Source organism: Girardinichthys multiradiatus, chromosome 14, assembly GCF_021462225.1.
Source record: "Girardinichthys multiradiatus isolate DD_20200921_A chromosome 14, DD_fGirMul_XY1, whole genome shotgun sequence".
NCBI lineage: Eukaryota > Metazoa > Chordata > Actinopteri > Cyprinodontiformes > Goodeidae > Girardinichthys > Girardinichthys multiradiatus.
Window position 1 is genome coordinate 14930805 of NC_061807.1, and position 12046 is coordinate 14942850.

A 12046-nucleotide genomic window follows, 5' to 3' on the forward strand; every position below is an offset into this window, starting at 1 on the left:
TCCACCTACATTGCTGTGAAGAAAGTATTTGCCCCCCTTATACATTCTTCTGTTGTTGCTTTGTTTGGTCACTCTCTGTGACGGGGATGGAAGTTATTTAAAACACGACACGCTTCAGCTTCAGCTCCAGCTCCTTCCCTGTGAACGGAGATTCTTAGTCCTGAAACAAGACGTTTTAAGAACAGCTTTGTTGCTTCATCGTTTTACTGACTGAAGAAACAAACTCTATAGATCTTCAGCCTGAAAGTTTAAAACTGAGCTGTACATGCTTCTCAAATTTGTGTTGAACAATGAAAAATGACATCGTTAAAAAGCAAAGGTTAAAGGTTTAGTTTGTGTGTCTGTTGTTTACTGATCCCAAGCTCTGAAGGAAATTTCTTTACATTTATAAAAAAAATGTTTTGATTGTTCCTCTTTTTCAAAATACACCTAAAATTTAACCTTTTTTATTTCCCTTCACAGCTCGTTGATGTAGCTTTTAGATTAGTTTGCATTCAATGCGAGAAAATGTGTTTCACAGAGTAATCACTACGTTTAAACTGGTGCAATTCCAATTAATACGAATTCTCTAAAAATGTGTTGATATCAGGAGTAAAAGGTTTTAGTTTTATTTTTTATTCCCAGGTTATTTCCAGCACATCTCAATGGAAAAGATAAGGGTAAGGGTTTTTCGTTCACAACATTTTCTTTTATTGTATGATAGCACTCATCATAAAAAAATTTTCAGTTATTTTGCTTTATTTGATTTTATTGATTATAAACAACATTTAAAAATTCTGAAGTTAAATCTGCAGCAGGTTCTGTTTTTGAATTATTTGTTTTTCTGCATAATTGTTTGACGTTTTAACTTTGATTCCTGTAGAAATGCAAGTCTGAGGGTCCTACAGTCATGCTGACGGGTTTGTCAAATGAAACCTACACACACGAGAACGTGGCAGCGCTGGTGTGGGAATATTTCCCTGTGCAGGATTTTCACACACTCTACTACAACGTGATGGTTTTACCGTTGCAGAAGAGGGTAAAAACTTACCGACTTCTGTTGTCTGTAAAATCTTTTACTCATGAGAAATGGTTTGATGATTAATTGTCGCTCCAGGATGAAATGACTCTCTTCTCATCTTTTCAACTCTAGGCCTTTGTGCGTTTCAGCAGCAAGGACGCTTGCTCCAGGTTTTTTCAAGCTCACGTGACGAGGCCAATTGTTTTCAAAGGCTCCACTACCTATGCCTTTTTAGTGTGGGAGAATATCCCCCTTGCAGATGATGAGGTATGATGACTGGAGGCCTCACAGATCATTTGTTTAACTAAAAGGCTGAGTGGGCCTTGCATTTGTAAAACTGGAGCAACCCAGAGTTTGTGCATCCATGTTATTCACTCTCAGAAAGGGACAGATACTGTCTTTTTTCACTGACTCAGATTGTCTTTAATTTTTACAATCCCTCATCTAAATAAACTAGTTTTAGATCCCATGTTCCAAGTCTTTACTATAGCTAATCTTCTCGGTTTAAAGCAGAACAAGAGGAAAAGGTGATTTTTACTTCAGTAAGAACAATGAGCTCATTTCTGCCATCCTCTTTGTCGCTTTTTTAAAAACACTATTATGTTGTAATCCCACTTTTAAGTCATTACCTGTATTTGTCCTTTTTGATGTTCACTCTAAGTTCTTCATGAATGTTTCGGATTATTTGTTCTGTTTTTACAGGAGTCCTTGTACAAAACTCTGATGAAATGGAGCAATGCTGTAAGTGAATTATGTTCTTCAGTTTATGGTTCCAGATCAGCTGCTTGTGGACCTCGTGTTGAATTAAAACCAAGATGTTTTTCAGCATGTTCCAGATCCAGTGGGTTTGGAGGACCGGCTGCTCTGCGTCGAGGTTTTAGCCACGGATAAGGATATCGTCATGATGGTCATGAATGAGGTGGCGAACATCGCTACTTTTACCAACTTCCTGCCACTCGCCAACAGGGTACGACTCTACCTGTGCAGCGTTTTACTCGGGGCCGTATGGATGATTGCATTTTTGTATTATGGCTCATCCCGACCTCATTCACGTCTTTGTTCCGTCTGAACCAGAACTTATTTTTTCCTAGCTGGTCTATTACAAACCTACTGATAAATGTAACCATGTGCAGAATTAGTGTTGGACTTAAATTAAACTGGAGAATATATATATATATATTTTTACATTTCCTGACTGTTGCGTATTGCTTTGTCTAAAAGGTGCATCCTTTCATCCATCTGTCTGCCTGGTTTTACATCCCCCAGTTTTTAAAGCTCAGACGCTGCAGAAATAATTGAAATAAATCAATGGGTAATATATTTAGTTATAATTTGTCGTTGTGATGGACTGGTGACCTGTCCTCCAGGATGTACCACCGCATCTCTTGCTCAGTGTCCTCTGATGCGTGAGACTAGCCCCCTGGTGCCCACCCTGCAAGGACAGGCGGGTATGGACGATGAATGGATGGATAGATATTTGTAGTTGTACCTAAGAAATCACAGATTTTACAGGTTTCAGTCTGTTTTAATTTTTCAGACAAAAAAATAGCACTTCAAATGTTCCTCTCATAAGTCCAGTTAGCTTTATAATATTAGCATTATTGGGGTTTCCTAATGAATACAGCATCCCTAGAAGGACATTAATAGAAATAAATAATTGTTATGATCAAAAATAATAAAGGAAAATTCAAATAACATGTATAGTTAAATGTTTTTTTTCTTGAAAAGCGTGTTTTGATAAATTGTTTTTTATACCAAAAACATAAATTGAACCAAAAGGGCACCAGCACCATTTTAATTGCTTTCTTTTCGCATTGTTAATTTTCTCTTTACACAATTGTCTTTTTACAGATTTATATTGAGATGACCACATCCAGCGCAGTAACAAAGGTGGTAGAGAACATGCTGCTATCAGAATTATGTGAAAAGTGTGAAGATTGGTAAGTTTGGGAGTTTGAATCATATCAGTCAGTAACTAAATACAAGTTCTGTAAGAGCATCTTTCTGAAAGTGAACCTTTCTTTGTCATTATGCAGGAAGCAAGTTGGACGCATCGAGCTGTACGTATTTGATATGCTGTGATTTAAAAGTCGAGGTTCTTGATTGGATGTTTTGTAGGTTTAATCCGTGTGTTTAACAGCTTATAGCTCCTCATAATGTCACCAGACCCTGAGCATATTTAAAATTCCCTCTGCAGTCTCGGTTGATGTTTAATGGTCTTTTTAGTTTTGCTGTAGTGGTTCTCAAACGTTTGCACCCCTAAGCTAAAAAGGCAGGTGTTTGTGATGCAAAATAAAACGATGCGATGAAACATTTTAAACTTTTTTCCATTCTTGCTGTGAGATATACCCTGTACAATGCAGGTATAAAATTACCAAAGCTGCAATCTGGTTGCATAAGTGTGCAGACCTTTTAAACTAATACTTTGATTTGAAATCAACATTCATTCTTCTTTGGTAGAAGTCTATTAGCATCCCCTTCCTTGGCTTTATGATAGTTGTCCCATCTCTCCAAACCCGTTAAGCCCTCTTAAGGTGACCCCTGCAGATTGTCTGTCAGATTTAGCTCTGGGCTTTGGCTTGTTGTCCCAAAACGTAATTTTTTCTCACATGAAGTAATTATATTTTGTTTATTTGGATGTATGCTTGGACTCCCAGTGATACTGAAAAATAAAATTCTGAAATACAATTTAATTTCCCTAAATTACTGATGTTTTAACTCTGCCACGGTAGCGTCTTACACCTGACTGACTGATACCTTTGCACAATGAGATTGTTTGATCATTTGTAACATCTCATCAAACTGTGGAAAAAAGCCCACAAGGAAAACATAACTTTATTTAAAGTTTATCAGGCACTGCATAGGTGATGCTAAAAAAGACTAAATGGTAAAACTGGATCAACAGCTGCATAGAAGTATTTGTATGAGTGTACAAACCTATGCAGGCAGATTGTTTGATATAATTCTTCTCCGATTGATTAATGAAATTCTGACAAAAGATTCTTTATTGTCTTAATTGTTTTACATAATAAACATGGACAATATGCCAGGGAAATGTTCACTTTTGAAGTCCACTTTATGTTGTTTTTAAATCATCTTATTGTCAATAAGCCGGATTTTCCTGACGTCTTTTCTGATTTACCTTTCAGTGTCAAGAGCAGAAAACAGCGCCTGCAGGACTGTAAAAACGTCCCAGTAAAAGTTGAACTGGGCACAGCGGATAACTACACCAACCCCACTGAAGTAAAAAGTGCAGAACAGCCCCTTGATGATAAGGCAACAGAAACCAGAACCCCTGATTCTGCTAAGCCTGTTTCTTCTGCTGAGCCCGCAGCATCCATGTCTGCAGCAGGATCAAGTGATGCAGCGATGCAGGAGAAATGTGAAGCCGAGAAAACGACTAACTCCCCAGATTCTGTTATGGAAACGGCAGATACAGAAGACGACTCAACAACCTGCTCTGCTCTGCAAACTGGAAGTCTGGTTCAGTCTGAGGAAGAAAACGTAGAGGTTCCTAAAATGGATATGGACAGTTTTAATGTACTTAAAGCTCTAGTTTGTCAATTCAAACTCAAACAAGAAAGCTCCACACAAAGCCAAGAGGTGATTTAAAATAAAAAAATATATATATATATAAATATATATATGACAGTTTTAGTTTCATACATAAACTCTTTCAAACAGAAAACAAAAATTACACAAGAAAACAAATTATTTTTTTAAAATATTGTTAAAACACAAGACAATTTTTTTTTTGAAAGAGTATTTTGTAACGAATTGAAACTGTTATTTATATAAAAAAGTAATTCATAACCTAATTAAATGATTTTGACATATTGTCATTATATCTGTCGATTTATGGCTACTATTTATGGAATTCTGTATTTTCTTTTTAAATTTGCTTTCCAGATCTCCAGTAAATCCAGCAGCAGCAGGTCTGGAGGACCAAAGGATGAACAAACACCAGAAAGAGAGGTGAATGTTAGCGATGTAGCAAAGTCACTGATACTAATCTGAGTTATTTAAGATTAGGCATTTGATTTTATGAACTTCTCTGAAGTTCATAAAATCAAATGCTTAATCTTAAATGTCTACGCTTGTATTTTGTCTCAACCTGAGGTTTAATAGGACTCTAGGTGCTGCTCCAGCACAGTTAATTTAGTTCACAAGCTAAAGATATATCTAACTTGGCATATACAGGTCCTTCTCAAAATATTAGCATATTATGATAAAGTTAATTATTTTCCATAATGTAATGATGAAAATTTAACATTCATATATTTTAGATTCATTGCACACTAACTGAAATATTTCAGGTCTTTTATTGTCTTAATACGGATGATTTTGGCATACAGCTCATGAAAACCCAAAATTCCTATCTCACAAAATTAGCATATTTCATCCGACCAATAAAAGAAAAGTGTTTTTAATACAAAAAACGTCAACCTTCAAATAATCATGTACAGTTATGCACTCAATACTTGGTCGGGAATCCTTTTGCAGAAATGACTGCTTCAATGCGGCGTGGCATGGAGGCAATCAGCCTGTGGCACTGCTGAGGTCTTATGGAGGCCCAGGATGCTTCGATAGCGGCCTTTAGCTCATCCAGAGTGTTGGGTCTTGAGTCTCTCAACGTTCTCTTCACAATATCCCACAGATTCTCTATGGGGTTCAGGTCAGGAGAGTTGGCAGGTCAATTGAGCACAGTGATACCATGGTCAGTAAACCATTTACCAGTGGTTTTGGCACTGTGAGCAGGTGCCAGGTCGTGCTGAAAAATGAAATCTTCATCTCCATAAAGCTTTTCAGCAGATGGAAGCATGAAGTGCTCCAAAATCTCCTGATAGCTAGCTGCATTGACCCTGCCCTTGATAAAACACAGTGGACCAACACCAGCAGCTGACACGACACCCCAGACCATCACTGACTGTGGGTACTTGACACTGGACTTCTGGCATTTTGGCATTTCCTTCTCCCCAGTCTTCCTCCAGACTCTGGCACCTTGATTTCTGAATGACATGCAGAATTTGCTTTCATCCGAAAAAAGTACTTTGGACCACTGAGCAACAGTCCAGTGCTGCTTCTCTGTAGCCCAGGTCAGGCGCTTCTGCTGCTGTTTCTGGTTCAAAAGTGGCTTGACCTGGGGAATGCGGCACCTGTAGGCCATTTCCTGCACACGCCTGTGCACGGTGGCTCTGGATGTTTCTACTCCAGACTCAGTCCACTGCTTCCGCAGGTCCCCCAAGGTCTGGAATCGGCCCTTCTCCACAATCTTCCTCAGGGTCCGGTCACCTCTTCTTGTTGTGCAGCGTTTTCTGCCACACTTTTTCCTTCCCACAGACTTCCCACTGAGGTGCCTTGATACAGCACTCTGGGAACAGCCTATTCGTTCAGAAATTTCTTTCTGTGTCTTACCCTCTTGCTTGAGGGTGTCAATAGTGGCCTTCTGGACAGCAGTCAGGTCGGCAGTCTTACCCATGATTGGGGTTTTGAGTGATGAACCAGGCTGGGAGTTTTAAAGGCCTCAGGAATCTTTTGCAGGTGTTTAGAGTTAACTCGTTGATTCAGATGATTAGGTTCATAGCTCGTTTAGAGACCCTTTTAATGATATGCTAATTTTGTGAGATAGGAATTTTGGGTTTTCATGAGCTGTATGCCAAAATCATCCGTATTAAGACAATAAAAGACCTGAAATATTTCAGTTAGTGTGCAATAAATCTAAAATATATGAATGTTAAATTTTCATCATGACATTATGGAAAATAATGAACTTTATCACAATATGCTAATATTTTGAGAAGGACCTGTAGAGTTAGTCTTGTCTTGGTCCTGCTGTTAATATTTTCATGCACCTAGTCTAGGCTAATGTTAGCATGTTTACTGTTTTGATACGACTTGATGATTCGGCTCTTATATCGATTCCAGTTTATCCTTTGCAGACAATTTATGTTCTCCTCCTTCCTAAACTTGGCACTTTGCTTTGAACATAATAGTTGAGGTCTAGTATTTCAGTAACGTTCCCTCCACACAGTTGTGTGAGCATTGCTTGCAGAACCGGTACCATTGCACAGACGAACAGAGATCTGCCGCAGCCAATACAGTCTCTTTCACCATGAATGTTGCTGTAAAGAGTACAAAACAAATTGTCTGGGAAGATCCAGATTTGTTGGATCAAGTTTGCTAAAAAAGACATGGCTCGTCTTAATATTTTATCTTAAAACTAAATTCTTAAAGACTGTGCAATAATAAGAGAGACCAGATGTTGAGTTTAGTCAGGGGACTGATCATTAAGACCAGAATACAGGCAATTATTTAGCTTTTTCGGGCTGTAAAATTTCAATGAGCGCAATGGTTGGCTTTTCTTTCGACTTTCTGCAGACGGCATTATCCTCCAGTGTTGGGTAGTTGTTCAGGATTACTGTGCAGTTTTGACTGCAAAGGAAAACAGTTTGAAAGCAAAACACAAGATAAATCCCCAATTGTGTTGGTGCAGAGGGAACGGGTAATAACAGGGTTATAATATGCCTTGACCTGGGTTCAAACTCATGGCCCATGGATGACATAAAAGATGTTTTTAGTTGCTCACTGTTGCTGTTAACCATAACGTATCTTCATCTAAACAGAGCCCCAGAAAGAGAAGCGAGAGGCAGAGCTCAACATCAGAAGTGTTACCTGCAGCCAAAAGGACCTCAACATGTTCCTCTGAAAACAGCTCACCCTCTTCATCACCCCCATCCAATTCACAAAATATGGGATTTTCCCCTCATAATACGTGTTCATCCAAACCCTCTCCTCCTGCCAGAGGCAATAGGATCTTTTCCTCCTCTTCTGATTCTGTTACGACTCAGTTAGCTCATTCTTCATCTACAGGTCAACAAACCGTTTTATCTTCAGAAGGTGCCAGGATGTCGTTGGAAATCTGTCAGTCTCAGAAAAACATAGCAAGTCCCAGAGAGGGTGCATCGGGTAACTCTGACTATAAAGTCTCTGCAAAGAGAAAAGCTGCACAAACTGCTGAGTTCAGATCAGGAACCTCGTCAGAAATGGATCCACCAGCACATGGACAGAAGTTAGAGTTAACTGACCAACACCAGAGTTCAGAGACAGAATTTACAGAAAAAACACTCAGAGAGGTGGCCAAGAGCAAAGAAGAGGAGAGGCAAAAAGATCAAGATGGCCAAAGCACTGAGGAAAAAGATCTGCTCCTTAATTCTCTCAATGAGGAAACTGTTGAAAAAACAGAGAAAGATCAGAAACAGGACATTGCATTTGAAACTCGCATACCTGGACCTGAGATGATCCATGATCTAGATCAGGGAGACCTTGGGGCCAACACTTGCAGTGAAACGGAGACAAATGCTGTTGTTCAAGAAGAGGAGAGAGTCACTGATAACCATGAAGCTTCTGTGAAAGAGGAAAAACATCAGGTTCAAGATGGTTTGACAGAAGAACCCGACAAGAGAACCAGTACATCTGTTTCTGAAGAGAAAGAGAACTCACATGTAAAACAGGAACGTTCAGATAAACAGTCTGAGACTCAAACAAAGGACAGCAGAACAGAGACGGAGACTGATGGCGGGACAGAGAAGAAGGTCTGCAGGGACACTGTTCAGAATAAATCTATCACTGAAAGGTCAGTTAGAAGATCTACCAAAGGATCAAAACTAGATAAAAAAACTGAAAACAAAGCAGCCATCAATGTACCAACCATCACCACAAGATCTACTAGAGGAGGAGGGAAAATTACTTCAGATGAAAGACAAGAAGACTATACTCCAACAAGGAGGAGGAACACTCCTGCCAAAGATTCTCAGAAAACAGAAAAAGCAGCATCTCCTAAAGACTTCCCACCAATAACCTGTGAGCAGAAATCATCACAAGAGATCTCGGTGGGCGTCAGCTTCAGAGAGACTGAAGAGGAGGAACAAGAAGCTACAACAACCAGGACAAGAGGTCAAGCCAAGAAGACGGTCGAACTGGCTCCGGGTGAGACAGACAGAACTCCCTCTGTTATTCTCTAACATCAGAACAGTAAAACATGAGGTAACCCGGTCAATTTGTCCTCTGTTACAGTCAGGAAATCAACCAGAGGGATGAAGTTGGAATGTCCTAATGGACAGACACCGAAAGAAAGTGAGGAGACAAGAAAAGAAGAAATTAAAGGTAGAAAACGCTGTTTTGAGGAAACATGTAGCTGAAGTTTCAATGAATGTAAGACTATATTACCTGTGAAGAGAGGGGTTTCTGAGTTGGTTTGTGCTTTAGCTGCTGGGCTGTTGACAATCATCCTTCTAGTGTTCATAAATGTAAGGAAATGTTGGAAGAGGCTTTCCACAAGTGAAAGAGCTGAACATCAAAGAGGTCATTTACTGCAACAGTTTCATAGAGGACAGAAATTAAATTGACACACCTGGAACTAAATCTTCACTTCTTGTTTTCATAAAAGCTAGCAGCTATGCTGTGGAAATTAACTTTTTCTAACACTGATAAATGTATATATTTATTAAATATTTAAAACCCCCAAAATGCACTAGTACAGGAAGAAATGTTCAACAAGTAGGAGTAGAAGAGCTGGACATCAGTTTCTTAAAAGTGCAGAAGCCAAGCAAAAAAATGCCAGTTGCCCCATCCTTGTTACAGAGGACGGAAGAAATTAAATGAATGAAGCTTAAACTAAAGCTTCACTTCCTGTTTACATGCAAGCTAGTGTTGGCACTGCAGCACAGCTACCTGAAATACGAAGTGAGAAAAGTAGCAGCCGTAATCCTTCTTAAAGGTAAATCTTTGAGTTGGATTACACTTCAGCTGTTGTGTTGCAGAAAATTGGCCACATTGTTCTATAATAAAAAATAATAATGATGCCTAAATTTAAGTTGGTGTTTTCGCTCTGTGAAAGTGTAATTTCTGCTATACAAAAACGAAATATGTTGCTTGACTTTAAATCTAAACATTGGAGTTATGTTTAAAGATTCTGTAAATTCCATAAAGATTTTTGCTTAAGAGAATCAGAATTTTTATTTGAGGAATAATCATAAAGTTCCTGACAGTGAATGTGTTCAGTTCATGTTTAGTAAACTAAAATACATTATTTTTAAGTTGATGTGAGGGAAGTTACGTTTCTATGACTGGATGGATAAACATCTGTTATAAAGATAATTTAATGCAAATTTAGAAAAAATAATACAACTTTTGTCTCTCAGTAAAAGGTTTTCATAAGTCAACTAGCAAAGACAAAGTTTCTATCATTGGATAAACTTTTATGTGGTTCTGATGTAAATCATAAATTATGCATTAAAGAAATAACACATTGCTGCATGTTTTTATTATTACATTAATCAATCTCTTATTTTCAGTACCTAGTAAACGGAAGATGGAAAGTTCCGGTCCTGAATTAAAAAGATCTCGAGTCGCCGCCAACTTCAATCTGCCTCCATTCAACCCTAAAACACCCCTGGGTGAGACACACACAATGTATAAGTCAGGTTGGGCTAAACAGAGGCTCTTATAATGATTAAGGAATATTTTTGTCTTTTAAAGGAAGATTTTATCAAGGAAATGTTACGTTGAAGTCGCAAGAACTAGAGACCAGTAGATAGTTGATCACTTATTAGAATCAAGTGTTTATCGGTCTGGATGTGTCAGTTTCATGTTAAACATGGTTCTGTAAAAAGTCAATGGAAGCTCGTCCAATTGTAGCTGGAGTTACCGGGCTAATAAAGGGCCCTGTTGGAGGTTTGTGTTCCTGGTTTCGACCAGGTAGAGCCGATCAGAGAAAGCTTGGAGGTAGTCAGGCCTGCTCTGGCCCCCCTGCCCAACACTGTGGTGTTCAGTTAGTCACTTATAATTCAGACATTTTTCCTGTTCATTCTCCTCTTCAGGGAAGGAGTTTGTTAGCCGTAAGTGGGGGTATTTCTGTAACCTGTGCTCCGTTTCCTATCTGAATGACAACACCAAGGAGGACCAGCATTGCAGAACCCAAACACACTACGACAACCTGAAGGTTCACACAAACACAGCAAAAGTTAATCCACCACTGCATCTTTGTGGCTGCGGCTCGTTTATTTTTGTTTCTTTCAATCCTCAGAAATATTACCGGAAGCGACTGAATCTGAGACCTTCAAGAATATTGAAACCAAACTCGGCATGAACTCTTTCTGTTTGATCAACTTGTTTTTGGTGAAGAATGTAAAGCTGTTGTGAGTGTTGAAATTATAATTTGAACAGCAGTTCTAGAACATAACCTTTATGTTCTTAAATATTTTCTTCTTTCTACTGGGAAATAATTTTTTTTGTTTTTTAATTGTCAGACAGTTGATCTAAATGTTTGTTTTTTTTTCTATGAAAATGTACTTAAAATCAGCTTGCTGTAGCTAACAGAAGAATGTTTTGTATGATAACTTTTATTATCAAAGCACATCTTGCAATACTTTTCCGGCATAGCAGTACATATTTAAGACTTTTGCTGTAGATAATGTAATTATTATTTTGAGGTAAAATCATAATGTTCCTGATAGTATTACCATTGTTTTGTAAATAAAAAATACTAAAGTGACTCTGGTGGAGGACCAAATAGATGAAACACTGTTTCTTTCCTTTTTTTGTCATGTTGAAAATTGTCAGGTTTATGTCCTGAAGATGTTCCTTAAGGAAAAATAAAATATAATTTTACTGTAAAAGTTGATGTGTGCAAAGCCTACTTTACTATTACATATGTTACCTTACCTATTTTCAATTTGATATACCTTGATAATAAGGGAGAATGTTACATGTGATCTATGTATTAGACTTTGTCCTAAAAAGTAAATTGACACCCTTTTGTCTTCTGGCGTATTTAAAATATCAATTTCTTGAATAGATAGATACATACTTTCTTAATATATTCATGTATCTTATATTTTGTACCCAAAAAACCTTCACTGTGGAAGTTTAATCTGCGTCGACTATAAATCCAATAAATCTTATTTGATCAGCTTTCTTGCTTATCAGGTAAACGCGCTTGCCCATCTAAATTGTAAAAAGGTTTTAGTGCTTTTATTTTGAAATTTA

General features: G+C 38.1%; 1 protein-coding gene across 3 annotated transcripts in view; it reads left to right on the forward strand.

The window, feature by feature from the left end:
* LOC124880459 overlaps positions 1-11676 on the forward strand; it is a 69881-nt gene extending 58205 nt beyond the window's left edge. For all 3 annotated transcript variants that reach the window (XM_047385579.1, XM_047385581.1, XM_047385580.1), the window contains 14 exons: positions 625-659; positions 863-1018; positions 1133-1267; positions 1703-1741; positions 1827-1967; positions 2852-2940; positions 3037-3060; positions 4150-4603; positions 4910-4975; positions 7624-8986; positions 9074-9163; positions 10354-10455; positions 10879-11000; positions 11085-11676. In XM_047385579.1, coding sequence (XP_047241535.1) covers positions 625-659; positions 863-1018; positions 1133-1267; positions 1703-1741; positions 1827-1967; positions 2852-2940; positions 3037-3060; positions 4150-4603; positions 4910-4975; positions 7624-8986; positions 9074-9163; positions 10354-10455; positions 10879-11000; positions 11085-11147 — 2879 coding nt within the window. In that variant the 3' untranslated portion in view covers positions 11148-11676. The remainder of the gene's footprint in view (positions 1-624; positions 660-862; positions 1019-1132; positions 1268-1702; positions 1742-1826; positions 1968-2851; positions 2941-3036; positions 3061-4149; positions 4604-4909; positions 4976-7623; positions 8987-9073; positions 9164-10353; positions 10456-10878; positions 11001-11084) is intronic.
* Positions 11677-12046: the final 370 nt, after the last annotated feature.